The 17917-nt window shown below is 38.6% G+C and overlaps 1 protein-coding gene across 4 annotated transcripts in view; it reads right to left on the bottom strand.

The window, feature by feature from the left end:
- bcas3 (BCAS3 microtubule associated cell migration factor) overlaps positions 1-17917 on the bottom strand; it is a 304415-nt gene that overhangs the window by 129383 nt on the left and 157115 nt on the right. The window contains exon 24 of one of the 4 annotated variants that reach the window (XM_055045604.1): positions 8309-10423. The exons of the other annotated variants lie outside the window; for them this stretch is intronic. Coding sequence (XP_054901579.1) covers positions 10413-10423 — 11 coding nt within the window. The 3' untranslated portion in view covers positions 8309-10412. Of the gene's footprint in view, positions 1-8308; positions 10424-17917 lie in introns of those variants that run through there. 4 annotated transcript variants of the gene reach the window in all.

Below are 17917 nucleotides of genomic sequence, written 5' to 3' on the forward strand. Positions count from 1 at the left end.
TTGTAGTATTTGCAATATTATATATACTAAATTAATGCAGTGCTATGTTAAGTGGTATCGGACATGTTGGACATTATAATAGATGCAAAATTTTTAGAACTTTTTAAAATAATAATACAAAAATCTAAAAATTGGTAAAAATGTTATAGAAAAAAGCAGAAAAAAAGCTTGTTGACAGTAATTAGATATAGTAAATATGTCATTAGTTCATATGTACAACAACCCCAGAAGCAGTGGGTTGAGTTTGTGAGGCAGCAGCGAACTGAACGGCAGAGTGAAAAAGTGCAGGGCTGCACAACCTCTAATTCAACACGGCTGAGGACTAATGAACTCGCGGGGCGGCCTGGCTTTTCTCAATAAAGGTGAGACCTTGTTGCTCTTACATATGTTAATAGCTGTGGCTATTGGAGAAGTGCGGCAGGCTTACACAGAGAAACCTGCAGGGCTACAATTACACCTCCGTCTCAGTTGGAGTGCTGCGAAGTGACACACGGCTGGGAGCGGAGAGAGCTTGCTTCAGGTAATATGAAGTGATGTCCAAATTATAAAAACAAATTAAAAGAGAAGGTGTGTGTAAGGGTGTGTGTGCGGTAGTGCGTGCTGCCCGGTAGTCCGCATGTTTTCAGCTCGAGTCTGAATGGTTTTGCTTTTCTGTTTCTGACACTAACCGGTACAAATGCATATGTGACATGACCCCGGCTGATGGCTACTGGCTAAGGTCCCTGCAACAACACACTTCTGACCTCTGACCTCTAACCTCTCTCAGACTGACCTCCATTACCTTACAATTACATCCTACAAATGGTTTTTCCTTGGAGGTGTGTATGCCTGTTTAATCGTGGATTTATGTCCTTGTGAGTGTTTTGTTGAGCTGTAACTGTTGAAGAATCACATTTCTACACAGTGGAACGGCACTCTTTACACTTTACTTTCTTTTGGTCTCTTCTCGTTATTCCATCTTCGTTCATCTCTTTCTTTTGTTCCTTTTTAAATTTATTTCACAGTTTCATTAATATGTGTTAAATTTCTTAATTTTAAGAGTCAAACTTATGTTGATCCTCATTTCTTTTTCTTTCACTTCTACCATTCATCCATATCTCTTACATTTTGCACCTTCCATTTGTTACACAATAGTTTCCACCTCTTTTTTAATTGCTTTATTCTTTCACCTGTATTTCCAAAAAAGGAAGTGACTCTGGCACAACTCTGGGGTTTTTCCAAGATGGCAGTTTTACACATTTTATCTTAATTTATTTAAAATGTATGTGAATGTTTTATTAAGTTCTCCTCATGACCATATGGGTGATGACACTAAATGGCATTTTTTTGTCTTAATTGTAGTATTTCATAATAATATGTTTGCTGCCGGTTGTAGGATTTTTAGTGTACGACAAAATGAACACTAAGTTGATTTGAAACGAATGAGCACAGGGAGTAGTTCTGGTCTGAAGGCCTGTGTTGAGTAGGGTACATGTTGGGACATTTGCTGTGGATGATGTCAGTACCCAACGACACTGATTGGCAGCTGGAGGTTGGGAGCTGGGACCTGCAGAGAGACGTTGGCACCAGACCCAAACATTTGCAGGTTGTGTTGGATTAAAGCACCATTCTCCCAATGAACACGTACAATGCCACGACGAGTGATACGTTACAGAACAGCATGCACACACACACACACACACACACACACACACACACACACACGCACGCACACACGCACACACACACGCACACACGCACGCACGCACGCGCACACGCACACCCACACGCACACACACACACACACACACACACACACACACACACACACACACACACACACACACATACACATTAAGATGGCTTGAGGGGAAAATCAAGCTGTCGCCTCTCAATAACCTCCAACAAAAGATCCATTGAAAATTACAAGACATCCTCTCATGGCGGTAGTTCACAAAAAAGTTGCTCTTTGTTGCAGCAGCTTCTCAGAACTGCAGGGTCAAACACAGCAGTAGTCGTGTTTCTATCAAAGTCTTTTTATCGGCAGGTCCAAGTATTTTGTTAGAAAAGGTTGAAGGAAATTATTCAATTCAAAATAACATCCTCTTTTTTTTTCATTTTCATCGTAAGTTTTGTTGCCTTGTTGCCTGTGGTTTTCAGCTTTTCTAAAGAGACTTAATGTGCAAAAGGGGGATGGAAACACATTGGGACATAGTAAATGTTCCCATCCAGTGGTGGGCATGTCTTAATAGAAGCACCAAACTCAGAAACATGTCAAAGGACAAACCTCCATCACGGAGGGGAGGACTGTGGGCTGGGAGAGGTAGAACGTTCCAGAAATGTTTCAAGTCCAAACCTCCATGATGGAGGTTTTTCTGAGATGTGAGGTCATTGCTAGCGTTGCAATGACCTCAAGCTGTGAGCTTATTATGCACAGCGTCAACATGTAAAGAAGTCACGCTCTGTGTAGAGTGGTTAATTCACTCCAAACCAGTAAATGGAAAAAAAGGTCTATTCAGCATTTTTCAAACGTTTGCTTAAAATTTGAATAACAATTGGATGGAAGCACAGTTACTGTCCCAGAGAAACTTAATGGGATTTTGAAAATATCAGTCTGATATTAAGACAGGAACTTGGTTTGACTTTCATTAAATAAAACCTGCAACACCTACTAGTGTACTAAGACAAGTTAAAGGTTGCTTTCAATAGTCTATGGGGATGATTTTCATGAGGGTGAAACCATCCGGTGGCTCTTTTTGAATTTTATATAGCCTTATAAAAATCTGATACTAGCTGGAATTTGTACTCATGTAGTTCTATAGGAAGTGACAGAGGTCTGGCTTGGCTTCAGTGCACTTTATACCTCTACTGTAATGTTTATTGTCTCAACATTGGTCAAAGACTGGAGTCCCATGGCTTTGCCATATTTTAAAGTCTTGTACTGCCATCAAAAGTTAAAAAGCCATTACAGCTTGGCAGTTTATGAGGACTCTAGTACATGATTGGATGGACGTACAGCTCTCTACAAGAACCACAGTAAAATCTACAGAAAGGCCCTGATCCTGCTCTCAGCACTGAAAGGCTACATCTGAGTGAGTGAGTGAGTGAGTGAATGAGTGAGTGAGTTGATCTACTGTACTTAAAGATGTAATTTCAGCTTTTTAGAGTGAAGCATACACAGCTGCAACACAATCCTCTCAGAAGAATTGACCTGGCCATGGTGCAAGTTGCATGTGTTCTTTATGTTTTCCCAACATTATGAATGAAGTGGGTCATCTAGTCTTATTTCATGCCATTTCATTTCATATGACACCCTCTTATTACAATAAATGGACTGGTCATGGCCATTTTACAACGGATGTCGAGCTGGTGTGTAATTTCCCACTGGTTCAATTTAAGATAATGGTATATTATAAGACGCTGAGAGCAACACAATCGTTTTGCCTCACCAGTGTTCAAGCATTCAACTGAGCATGATATATGAGACAAAAACATTGCCAATATCATCGTTTTCAAAAGTGGTGAACAGAAAATAAACAGCAGGGACGGGGCAGGGGGTGAAGCAGCTCGTACAAATATCAATAAACACTCCTCTTCCGTCTCGGAAGCTTCCTGCTTTATTTGATTAGGCTGAGGATGGAGGGAGGGCTGGGGTGAAAAACAGAGCAGTCATGCTCCTTTGCTTTTCTTCCTTCTTTCCCTTCTTCTGCAATCTTCAGCCTCTTCTTAATGGGAATGGGAAGTTTGGGAAGTGGAGGGGGGAAAGAGGGGATGGGTGGAGTGGGTTGCAACTAGCCTCAGTCTAACCTCCCCCATCTGGACTGAAGAGGGGAGGGAGCAACTTGCCAGCCTTCAGGCTACTCCCAACCCTTCCCAGCTGTTGGCTGTTCAGGGACAGAGAATTTTTTTCCGCCCCAAGTGTGTGTTTTTGGTGGGCTTGAGAAAGCATTTTTTTCATAAACATTTGCCATATCCTCCACCAGCTGCTGACCCCTTTGCTCTTGTCCCTGAGCAGAGCTCTGCAGTAGGCAGTGGGGAATGGTTTTCATTTAGTACACTCTGATTTGGAGGAGACACTCGCTAAAGGGTTCTTGGCCTCACTGCTGTTAGCACGCTAGCTATAAAGTAGAATCCAGACTGGTCAGTGGCTGGAAGCACAAGATGTTAGCTGATAGCAGCCCTGCTGCCACTGCGGCTCCTGCCTCAGGAGGATGCAGTTGCTTCAGCTCAGTTTCTAAATGAATCTACTAGAAATGTGGGGTGATTGTATTCCAGCCACAACTGTCTTGTCCTTCACATAAATTGTTCTCTAACTCATAGTGACAAGAAAAAAAAACAACAACAACAAAACAACAGAGTGCAACACCTGCCACAGAGTGCAGGTGTTGCAGAGAAACAAAGTCAATCTGAACTTCTTGCAGAAGCTTTTTATACTGAAAACAAATGAGCCTTCAAATGAATGCCATGCATATTATTGGTCATATAATGGCCAGAGATAAACAAAACTTAGTTATAATGTATGGGGCGCTTTCTAGTTTGAAGTCATTGTGATATGAAAAAGTTGGGGTTTTTTATAGACCTGAATAACATCTATCAAAGTACCAGAGTCTGCAAAGTATCACTTGCAAAGGACTTCAGTTGACCAATGCCATTAATGGCACAATATAATGTTTAATGGGTCATGCATTCATGTTGTGCATATCCAGAGTATATCTAGCTAGTGAAGTAGATTCTGCCTTCCCCTAGTGCTCTGACTGAGTGTATTTCTCGACCAGCTGAGATGCTAGAGCTCCTGTTGGGTGGCAGGGACATTGTGTAATGTACTTTACGGAAAAAAAGTTTTTGGAAAATGAATGTCAGATTCAGAACAGTAGCACCCAAATTTTATATTTCATGGGCGTTATTCAGGAGCTTTGTCACTGTGAAGCCTCTCTGGAATACTCTTCCTATGTCGGATCCCCGTTAGGCAATGTAGTGAGCCAGGCTGCCTTTAGTGAGGGTTACTCAGGGTTTGAGAGTTCTATTAATGAAATGTCAAACCAATGACATGTCAAACAAATTGCAATTTGAAGAAAAAAGTAACTAACTCCTTGGTGATTGGCAGCGTGGGCAAGTACCAAGTCCTGCTGGAAAACTTAATCAAAATTTTAGCGTTAGAAAAAAAAAGACAGGCCGGTAGGGTGTGGAAGCAAAAGGTTGGTCTAAAACCTGAATCAATGAATTCCATCTTGGACATTTGGGTTTATTATAATCATCATTTATTAGGGAGGGGCAGCACAAAAGTCCCCTCCATAGTAATAATATTTGTTGAAATAATATTCTACCATAGGTAATTTAAAGCCTCTGTCTTCAGAGTTCTGGTAACATTCATAGATCAGTGCTAGTAGTAATAGCACAGACCACTGGCAACAGAGGTGAGCCAGAGGCAAAGTCAAATACTGTCCAGCCAAGTGGAGGTAAATGTATACATAACTATGATGGACATGAAAAACATTACCTCAATCATCTCGAGTCCCTAACTGCACTTAAAATGTCTGAGTGTGACTTTAAATTCCACCCAAAAAACAAAGAACAAAAACTACTTCATAGAATATGCTTCAGACTTTCAGATTTTATATCAAACGGTCCTGCCACAACAAAATTTAAGACCTGTAATTAAAATATTTAAGGTCGTTTTTGATCAAAATATCTTAAAATAATTTTAAGATATTTTAAGGCTTTAATTCTTGATACATCACCATAAGACATTTAAATTACGCATGGAAACCCTGTATTAAACAACCATCACCCAAACACTGTTGTTGACCGGTTACTCTAGAACTCAAATGAGTCAAGTATTTTTACGTGGTGTTGGAAGAAAAAAATCTAATCAATAAAATGTCAACTGATGGCTGATGGCCACATTTTACAGCCACTTATCAGAGGCGGAACAGTGGCTCCAGCACAGGCGGACGACTACGATGGGTGGGTGGTCCGCTTTTAGGACTAATTGTTGTAAAATGAAGCATTACAAAGTACACAATACAGAGCAGAGACATTCCTCACATTTCTCACAATCAGACAATACAATTTAAATTTTTGCTGTGTAAAACAACAATCCCAAAAATACAGGCAATAATGCTTCAGAATTTTATTTTTCATTTTGAAAGATTATATCCCAGGCTGTAGGTAAATATGATGTTCACTCAGGCAGCCACAGCAGAAGAAGAAACAAAATACATCAGAACCAGAGCTATGCAAACATAAAGCCAGAAAAAAGATCACAGAGAATGAAGTGAAAGACAAAAATTAAGCATTTTCTGTCTTCCTGTCCTCATAAAGTCATCCTTCTGCATGTGTGGATGAACAAGAGACTAGGTGCTGGTAAGTCAAGGTGGCTGAAGGTGCCAGTGGTGTATGTACACAATCCAATGGCATACTTACACTGATGCATTATGTAAGAGGCAGCCAAGCCTCATGTAACATTCATCAGGTTGAGGAGGCCGTAGGTGAGGCCTGCACAGCCCCCAGCCAAAAACAGCCCCTACCTCTAAATGAGTGTGTGTGAGCTCAAAGTGAGCTTTAACACAGCCACATGGCGGATCCACAAAGACAAAGAATTCTCATGCAAGTGCTTTTGCAAATGCAGTGTTACACACAAAAAGGAATTAGAACTTTAGGGTTGACTTTTTCTCCATGTACAAATACACACATGAACACCCATCCAGAAACTTTGGCTGGTTTAAAGCTCTTGGCTTGGACGTCTCACTTGACCTTTGACCTCAGGCGTCCAGAACCCATATAGACTCGTTCCTCCTCTTTGTAGTGCTCTGCTCTGGAATCACATGGTAATACTTCATTATGGCAGCACTGTAATTTGGGGGGGAATGAGCACTTCAAACGAACAGCAACCCACACATAAACACACACAGACGGGGTTACTGTATGTCTGTGGAACCTGCAGTTCTGTGGGGACCACTAGCAGTTGTTTTTTGTTTTTTCTTTTTCTTTTTGAGTTCCCAGATCCGTCCAAAATACACTCGGACAGTAATCAGAGGCGCGGGGCAAGGTTATAATCGTTGGGGCTGATTACAAAGGGGAGTGTAATGGTTTAAATTGGGACACCAAACTGCACACAGCAAAATGGCCGAATGCTTCAAATTCTACAACCTCCTGGTAAGCCCAGAGTTTCACCCTGCAATAGAGATTGTTACACCTGGTAAGTCTTTGCCTGTTGGGTGGTCTTTACTGTAGAGACGATTTGGATATTCCAGTTTAAATGTTTACACCCTGTAGTGTAAATCACATTTTCTGAACTGTAAATAAGATGCTTGCTCACTTACTGGCTGTAAAATGTAAACAACTACCACTTATACAATTACACTGCAAAATGAGTGTGTATAGATGTGTTGTAACAATAAGGGTTTTAAGTAAATGTGGCAGTTCATTTCCCAATGAGCCGACTGCATACAGAAACATTGCTAGTTATTAACATTTGCTTCATACATGTTATAGTTTTTTTGTATCCATAGAATTTGAGAAAAGTGTTAGAAGTGATAAATACATTACAAGATTTGAATATTTAGCTTTCTGTGGTGAGAGAACCACTTAGATCTGTGAGCTTTTTTTTTTTAGATGAATATTAGGACAGACCAAATCTACGGCCTGGAATAAATGATAACCTTACCCTCTCAATACAGAAGGATCAATATTATAGTTTTTCTTTATAGCAGATAGTTTGCTATAAAGGGGGTGCATACTGTGTCTGAAGTCATTGTCTTTGTGTTAACAACGGTTAATTTGAAAAACTATGCATTAAAATTGTGTTACATGTGAGAAAATTCCTGTTGAAAAAATATGCTTCAAAAAGACCAAACAATCATGAAAATGTGACTGATTAGAAACATTTTATCCATCATAAACATATTAAATGTACTAAACAATAATTTAAATAGGGATTTATTTCATATGGAAGTGAGGGTTCATAAAAGGCATGGAGTTAAAATTCATAAAGTTGCTTCTGAATTTTTTTTTTTAATTACAAATTAAATTTCCCAAAATCTCCATGAGCCGGTAGGGACTGCCTTTGGTTATAAAACACTATATGGTCAATCATTACTATTCAAGCGGTTCTGCTCAAACAAATCTATTCACTGCTAAATTCCCTACAGATGGTTCAGAAACACCTGCAAATGATTCATTTGTGATTTTAGAGAGAAGCAATTAGGAATAACAAAGGCCATGTACAAAAAATGAACTGCAATATGAGAAAGTTGCATGCCAAACAAAATGTTCAAACTCCAGGATGGAAAAAAGTCTGGAATTAAAAATGGACTTCATTGTTCACATGAACCTTTCAGTATATATCCATTACATCAGTTTTTATTTATTCATCTTAACCAAGGGAACACAAATAATCCTCAATCATCTATATATCTAGTACTAATTACACACGCACACACACCCGCACACACCTACCCTGTTTTGAACAGTTAACTCAGACGCTTACATAATCTGAAACTGTCCTTTGTCCCCCCACATACACACTACACAGGCTCAACATGATGCTCCAGTATGTACAACTGAAGACGTGTGCTGGGTGCATGCAGTCACATGCTTCAAATCAAAGCAAAACAAAATTCCAAAGTTCAGCTCAAACATGTATAGAGTATGTACACCTTCAGTGTTTACTAATCAATCAAACACAAGACCATACAAATAAACAACCATTCAATATTTACAAGTGTACTTCATTTTATACATACACACATTATGGCAACTATACACAGTTAACCAGTGAGTACATAGGTATACATTACTGGATCAGTACATGGGCAGAACATCACTGTATGCTAACCTGTGTAGCTGGGATTGAACCTGAGAGCTGGCTCAGACAGTGGAACTGAAATATTTAGCTGAATTACAAAACCACACATTTAGGAAATGATATGCTGTTTCCAACAATGTCCTACCTTCACACAAAAAAGCAGGAGAAAAATGCCTTACAAATTTAAAGGAAAAGAGTCATTACATTTGTTATCATTTTTTAAATTATAGTCTCAAAACAATCAAGTTCACATTTTAAAGTCAAAATTAGTCTAATAAGAGTAAACGGGACATTTAGGTTAAGTCTCTGTCACACTCATTTTTGTTACTTGAGACGAACTGTCTCCAGAAATATTTTGCAGTTGGTATATTTATATTTTGCAGTTGGTATATCTATATTTTGCAGTTGGTATATCTATAAAAGGCAAAATTGTGTTTGTGGTTGACACTGCAGATGCACCAAAAGGATTCCATATTGCAAAACTATGATACAAATTATGTTAGTTTTTTATTTCCCTCAAAAGGATTTAAAGATATACAAACTATGTTTTAATTTCTGAACAAATTAAAAATATATCCTGATGGTAGTTTCTGACTGAAGAAACTACCATTAAAATCTACATATTTTCTTCTGAAGCATCCCACAGTTCCAGAGGATTGTATCTCCTTATCACTGACATTCTATCACAATAAAACCTCCTGCTATTAGACAGGAGGTTTAAGAAATTCTCCTAAAGTTCCTATAAAGACCAAAGACTGCTATTGTGCCAGTCTGTTACTGCTCAGACATGATGGATTAGTGAGAAATAATAATTAAAAAAAACATTTTAAAAAAAGCTAATTGATCAGAATGTTAAGAATGTGCAATAAGAAATCAGAGTGAGAGTACCTGTTCATAAACTCTAACTTGAATTTGATATCCCACTTCTTTTTCAAGCGAGGTTTTGTAAAAGTTTGAAAATCACAAATCAAATATATTAGGGAAATCGAACTGCCTCCGCCTTTAAACACATTTAAACATGTTTTCCTCCATCCTGTGCTCATTTATTCCATCTCATCTTGAGCTGGAATCAGGATGCATGCTGTATCATCTGCCTACAAAGCAAATATTTGTTCAAAGCAAAAAAACAACAACAAAAACTGTGCTGCAAGACAAGAGACAGCTCAGTCCACTGTTCTGTTAAAGGCTGATGAGTTTCTCAGGAAGAGGCCATTTTGGTTGAAAGAACCTGAAACCTTCCATTTGTTAAAATAAAGCAGAAATTAAAGTAGTTAGTTTACTATCAGATGGAAGTAAAAAATATGTTTTCTTCTATTTTTGTTTTAAGAAAAGACAAGTTTTTTTTTTCTTTTTTTTAAGTACTAATTTTAGGGTCATACCTGCAGAAAAATGTCAGACAGACAAACAGAGACAAACAAGTCGTAAGCTGGTCATGTTCTTCTCCTCCTCCTCCTCCAACCGCCTGGCCTCTTCTCACACACACTAATGAGAAAACAATGGCTGGGCAGTGAGGGAGACAGGGTGGGTTGATGGAAATGCATAGGTAATGATGTATGCTTGGAAGATGTATAAACATAAGAATAAAAATTAACTGAAATGGTTTTGGTAGAGCAGGGAGCTTCTGTTTTTAGGAATAACCTGCAGGAGACAAACAGGAGATAAAAACATAAAATGTTGGGTTTCAGTCTCTTCTGGCTGTATAGAGGTGTGGGTAGTTTAGTAATGGTTTTGCCCCCCACATGCATATTTAGTGAAAGAAGGTGAACAAGTGATGCATGGTTCACATGGGAAGATTTTAAAATTGTGAGGGAACACGTGTGAAGATGAAAAAGTCAAGTTTTGTTGTTCGGTGTGTGTTGTCAAGACAGACAAAAAAAACCTTAAAATTTCACTCAAATCTCAGAAAATCTTGAGACCAAAAAAAAGAACTAAGAATAAACAAGTATGGCCAGCAGGAAAAAAGCCAGGGCGATAGATAGTAGACTGTTTAACAGAGACAGAGGTAAAGCACAACCCATGTGTGAAGGTTTTAGTCCTGGACGCGGCCGTCACAGGTTCAAGTCCCGGACTGGTGTCTTCCCTCTCTGTCCTGTCTAATCACTCATAAATAAAGGCTGCAAAAGCCGATAAAACATAAAAAAAAGAAGATTATCAAAAATAAAAATTGGGATAAAACTACAGGAAAATCTTGCCGTGTGAACAAGGCATTAGGGGGAATGCACAACCTGCCTTCATTAACTGCTAGACGACAGCTGAGCTGAAGAGAGATGGTTAATAAAAAAATGACCTAGCACTTCCAGAGCAAATTGGAGTCTAACAGAATAAAAAAAATGCTATTCCCTTTAAGTTAAAGTTTAAATTCAGCATACTGAAATTATTTCTAACTTTATAAGCATGTTAAACTAGATAATAACTATGCAGCATATTAAATTGTGCTATTATTTAACACAAAACACACTTCATGTGCTGCTCATCAAGCACATCTGTTTCATCACATCGTTTTTGCATATTTTCACACCAGTGTTACTGCCTATGGAGCTAGGGGGAGTCAACCAACACTCTCCAGATGTTGTTAATTCCTTTAAAATTACAAATAAAAGTACATTTAAAGCAACTTCCTGAATTTAGTCCAGTGTCAAACTGGATAGTGATCAGAGAAACTGCAAAAGCTGCTGCAGGCCTCCAGTCAGTCAGATCGTTCATTTTGTGTCACTGAAGGCAAAATAAGATTTCTACACGTATCAGCAACAGGTGAATGAGGGGCAACTTCATATTATTTAATGTTTCAAACTGCTGGAGGAAACTCCAGTCATTCTGGCCTTTTCTATGGCATCTGATAAGAACAGCTGTAGGTATAAGCAGCTCAGAATCCATAGCTTTTAAAATATCTACAATATCTGCTTCTGACGCTGCAGAAGCAGCACATTTTGAAAAGGGGACATTTTTATGTACATTCACTTTCAAATCATGACCCGGGCAAGAATGTGCATCAAAGACTGGTTTGAGATTATGCATCAAGGTGAGTGAAAAACATTCCAACTGTGAATGAGTTCTGGCAGAAGTGCCGGCGGTTGGAAGGCAGCAGTGCTGACTGGGAAAATCCAGCCTGCTCATTTAGTCTGATGGAACTGTAAAGCAGCTAACACACGCAGGGGCAATTGCGCCTGTATATGTGTGTCACTATGTGAGCTTCATTAGTGTACATCTTGGCTTTGTGTGTGAGCGTAATGGGTACCGTGTGCTTGCCGAGGTCTTGTTTGCCCATCTTAAGTCAATTAAAAGGAAATAAGGCTCCTATGACCGGCCCGTGAACCAGCTCCCTCAGCTGAGAGCATGTCTGCGCAAAACACATGGAGGCTGATAATGCTCCACAACTGGCAATCGACCCTGTGCCCTGCTGTGTGAGAAACAATGGCTCTGAGGCTCTTGGAGTAAATGTGTATGTGTGTGTTAAGTACGGTGTGTCTGACAAAAAGGATCAGAAGGAAACAGTCGAAAACAACATCAGACGAAAAAGCAAGACACACACATGCAGGCGTTCTGTTTGTCTCAGAGGAGAGCCAACAAACACATTTTTGGATCCAGAGAAGCTAAAAGCCACACAAAACACAGTTCACCTTGTTAAAATGTTGCAAGGCGTAGCCAATCAGCTTCAAAAAGACAACAGAGAAAAATACTGCTATGAAAAAAGTTCTCATCATCATTGCCTTAATTTTACCTCCACTGATCCAGGAAATCCATGCTTTGAAGCTGCAGTATGCTAAAACTGTCACCACGCCATGACAGCATGTGAAAAAAAAAATCGAGCTCTGTCTTCTCTCATCTTACTTCCATCTGCAGAAACAACCAATCAGAGCTGTCAATCACTCATGTGTACAGATTGCTCAGCGTGCTGATGACAGAGAAATAATTGTCCGGTGCAGGAAAATCATGTCTCTGCAATCATCTGTGGTTATGCTAGCTAGCCTGAGCATTGACAGCAGACTCCTCTGGGAAAGGAGCTGCAGCACAGCAGTTAGAGAGAGAGAGAGAGTAACGGCCATGTCTGACAGGAGGCATGGGACGAGTAACATCATCTTAAACCAATTGTGTTCAAAACTTTGTTAACTGATGTCACCTTAACAAGGCCTCAAGGAATGAAAGGAATGGCTCCAGTCTGGACCATAAAGCCCGTTAAACCTTGGTGATACCACCATGGTAGTTCAGCAAATACAGAACTCTGCAAATATTCCCTCGGATTTGAATATAATAGTGCAGATGATCTTGTCCTACATGTAATCCTACATGAGCCTAATAAAATAAAGCAACTGGGGATCAATTTTGAATGTGTAAATTTGTTCACTATTGGTACAGTTATTGCCTGTTTTACAAGGTGAAAATCACAATTTTCCATTTATTTTTGAAAGATATATGTATTTTCTCTTAACAATCCATCAGAATTGGAACTTCCATGGACATTATTGTGTCTGCTTACATTAAACATTTCACTCACTATGCTACTCAAAGTTTATTTTAATTATTTGTAAAGTTGTGTACAATTTCACTCTGTGACAATAAAAAAGAAAATTAAAATGCGGTTAAAGCATTTGTTTTAGGGCTCCTATGTCTTGATTTAATTAAACTGGCTCATAATAGTGAGGTTGAGACAGAAAGCAAAAAACAACCAAAAAGAAAACCCCATCACATTCAGTTATTGACAAAAACAAAGGACCAACTTACCCAACCCATAAGGAATGAGCTGATTTAAATCTAACTTGGCACTCATGAAGGTCGACAACATGGAAATGATTTGATTTGGGAGGAGCCTAAAAGTCTAGATTGGCTCTCAAGTGCAAAAGTGGTTGTTTGAAAAGTAGAGCATCAGTATAAAGGCAGATACCAAAGAATCTAACAGTAAAAACAGAAAATGAAGGTAAATGTCTCATAGATCCACCATTAACAGAACCCAGCAGAGTTTAATAGATGTTGTGTTTTGGGTTTAATTTAGGTTCGTCAAGTTTTATAGGGATCATAGATGTCACACTGACCCAAAACAGGAGTCAGTTGGTAGGTGAAAGCATTAACACATGTTCCATCAACAGTTCAGTGCTGCTCATGCTGTAACGTCACAGAGATCGCTATGATTGGTCTGCATTGGACTAAACCTCTTAACTTGTTTTGTGTTTCCAGTGACAGGGTGATCTCACATCTTCAACAGTTTTTAGTGGAAGGGCTTCTTTTTTCCAGGGAAAATAGACTTTCTTGAGTTCCATATTTTATCCAAACCCAAGAAGGGGACAATGAGAATTAATCGTTTTAATAGTCAATAATGAGACCTTCAGTCTCAACACAGTGAGCCTCCATGTAGCAGAGGCATGGAGGCTGTAAAGGAGCTTTTTTACAGTAATCCATCTCCTAGAAGCAGATGTTAAAGTCTTTGTGTTGGGCAGAGAGAATAAAATTCACACTCCAACAATGTTTCTTTGGTGACAGAATATTTTCTTGATAAGTCATGCAGCACAAACATTTCATTCCTAGATGGTCAGCAATTTTTTAACATGAAAAAATAAATAAAACAGGACAATGGTGTTATGTAAAACATACCAAAGGAAGTAGAAAACACTATTGATCACCAGTAAGCACACGTCTCACATCAGAAGATGTTTTCACACACTGTTTCTGAAAACAGGGAAAATGGGAATTCTTCGAAAGAATCACCACTACATACATTGTAGTTGTACATACGTTTGTACCACATATGTAGTGAACTGGATGAATTACAATTTGCCTTCTATGAACAGATAATTTAATTGTGCAGTTACTTAGTTCACGTAACAGTTCATGCAGGATTTCAAGATTATCTTGTAACTTTTCATAATCAAAGTCACTGATGGTGTAGCGTAAACTATATTGCAATACTTTTTTCTCATTAAACCCTTCCAAAATGAACCTATAGCAGAAAAATATAGTCAATGAACCCACTTGTATGTGATCAAATGTCTGAGTTTAGACATGAATCGCTGCCACACTGGATACTAGAATTACAAAAGCCAACGTTTTGAAATTCAAAAACATCTCTCAAACCGAAGTCATTAGCAGTCGGCATGATTATCAATGATAGGCAGTGGGAATGCCAATTGCTGCAGAAGTAGAGCTATACTTTTGCAGCTGTGGTTCAGCTGCACCTCCCACCCATCATTTTCCAGTGCAGTGTCAGCTCATGGCGAATGAGACACATTGAGTCCAGGTCAGAGATGGTTCTCAGGTGGGATTTTCTTTCAACTGATTGATTATACTCTGTGCATGACGTCGAAAATCTTTGTGAATCAGCACCAAGTGACCAGCTGTGTGAATTACAATCTGTTAAAATCCGTAAACATCCGTTACTCCAGTGTCTTCCAGCAGCCCAAACATATGCATGCAGGACGACATGTGGTCATCCTACATGAAGGTCTGAAAGTGTAGCAGTGGACGTCCATAAGATTCTGTACTGACTCACACTGACTGGCAGCCTGGCCGCTGCGTACCCACTGCCTGTTGAGAATTGGCCTGTGCTCCCTTTTGATCCTGAATAAGTAAGTAGATCCTAAGTAAGCAGGTACAGAAAAAGTAATGAATCATTCAATTTAATCTTAATATTCTGCATGTAGGGGAAAAGAGCGAAACCTATGCCTCATAAACACTAATGGCCAATCTCTGCTTCTAGAATATTAACTCAGTTTAACATTAGCTTGTTTTTATGGTTAAATTAGGTGACATGATTTAAAGTCTCCAACCGGCCTTCCTGCTATCGAGTTGCTGCATCATGTACCAGGAAAGTGTAACAAAATATAACAGAGGGCACTGGGAACCATCAACAACAAACAATGAGGGGAATGAGTTGAAAACAGAACTGTCAGTCATTAAATAGTTGACTTCAATGCTACCTGATTGTTTTTTTTATTATCCATGTCTAATATTAGCTTATTGAGAGTAATGTCTTAACCCATTTCAAAAAGGACTTTTTGGAATGAATTTGTCACTTATCTTGATGCCTTTGTGACCAAAGTCAGAAACCTAGAGATGATTATATGTGAAACAGAAAATTCCTCCCACACTTTGTAAAATGATGCATCTGGGCTCTGGTCGGGGAGGAAACAGAGGAAGAGGAAAAGAGAATACTCAAGACTTCACTTGATGAGTTGCATATGCAGCATTGGCACGTCACTATCCAAGCAGACATGTGCACAAGCTCCTGTCTGTTCAGTTCGCTATGCTGCGTTACCGCATGCCGCAGCACCCCAGGACATGGCCATATGCCACTGGCCTGGCCTGCTGATCAACACCGCTGCTGCCTCGCATGACAGCTCGCAGCACCCACAGACGCGCATATTCACACACAAAACTTCTGACAGATGGGTGAAAAGGTGGGCCACGTCATGTGTGAAGTGAACAGAGAGCAGGGGGCTGGGGGGTTTTAGCAGATCTGGTGAAACAGACTGCAAGGAATGCAACACAAAAGTTGCACATGGTCCTGTTGACAAATACAAGCAAAATATTAACATAAACAATGCAGGGGATAAGCAGAAAACCAATTCAGTCAACCAGTTTAACCAGTAGAAGAGCAGGGACCTCAGATCATGGCCTCCATTATCCCTGGCATGATAGTCCATGGTTACCATATGACAGCTAGGCTGTTGGCTCTACAGTACTCACTGGTTTTAAAATACAAGAGAAAAGTCTGAAGAATGGCCTCTCATTTGTTCATTTTGATCCAATCCTGATCAGTTTGGATCCAGAGCTAACAGGTAGTTCTGAAGGAAAAGCAACTTTACTGTGTTAATGGACTTAGAGACCACACATATGATGAATTACTGAGAACACATGTCCGCTCAGCTACAGCTGAAAACACACACAACCCAATCTTATTCAAATCCTCTTTGTCAGTACTGAGATTATAGATGAGAGATTATTTGTCAGCTTTTGCTCATCATTTTCTTAAGCCATGTGAACAAAACGAAGAGAAAACAAAGGGTGACTTGGCTTAGATTATGACTTAAAAGGATATATTTATACTGTGAACATACTAATAATAATCAACTGATTTTTAAATCATTTCTGTTTTGTTTTTGAAAAAAAAAAATAAAAAGTTAAAAAAAAATTAAATCCTTGCTGCATATCTCCATAAAGACTTTTTGAATAACCTTCATCTGGTTAATCATAATTCATACAAAGCGGAAACATTTACTAACAAACAAATTCCCATTACAATAATTGTAATTTAAACAAACAGTAAAGTATAAAAATAAAGTAGAAGAAAGACTAAGAAATACTTGAAATGTAATGTGCAATGATGCTTTTGGAGAAATTATAAAATTTAATTGCAATTAAAACATTTTTTTTCCGTTTCACATTGATGTCAAAAGTGTAATATACAATCCCTTAAATAAATAAAATACATGAATACACTTATCCAACCAGATTAATTTGAGACTTTAGCAAAAACCTGAAATAAATTACAATTTTATAAACATGAGATGTCTTTTTTTTATTTTATTAATAACAGGTGTGTAGTTAAATTAGAATTAGTCAGCAACCTATTCAATTCAAATCACCTTCGAAAATAAAATTTGTCTACAGCAATAAAAAAGGTACACATTTTATATGTATGTAAGAAATTCAAGCAAAAAAAAAAGAAACAAAGTAAGATATTTTCACAAACTGAGTTCTGTGACTCTTAGAAGAGAAAAAAATAACTTGCTGTACTATTGTAGAAATTCCACACAGAAATTACATCAAAAGGTACAGAAGTGCTGCTAAAAGCTAAAATCACTTTTATTTATTTCTTTGAGTTTAAAAAAACAAACTTAATTTGTTTTTGATGGTGAAAGGGCCAAAGAGCCACAAGCAGCGTCCTGCAGACCCCTGCTATCTACTGTAAGGATATTTCAGCGACACAATTCTGTATTTCAGCGTTTCAAATACAAAACTGCAAAGTATTTTGAATTGGTTCTTTATAAATAAGCTCAATTAAAAGGCTTAGCAGGTACCAAAGTCCACATTCTACTCCAATGTGAAATAAAGAAACATATATCATTCCTGCTTTTCATAGGATTTAATAGATCTGAAACATTGACAAAAGACTGAAGAAGATAACTGTGGAGAGGTGGAAGA

This window comes from Poeciliopsis prolifica, unplaced genomic scaffold, assembly GCF_027474105.1.
Source record: "Poeciliopsis prolifica strain line A6 unplaced genomic scaffold, Auburn_PproV2 SCAFFOLD022, whole genome shotgun sequence".
Lineage (NCBI taxonomy): Eukaryota > Metazoa > Chordata > Actinopteri > Cyprinodontiformes > Poeciliidae > Poeciliopsis > Poeciliopsis prolifica.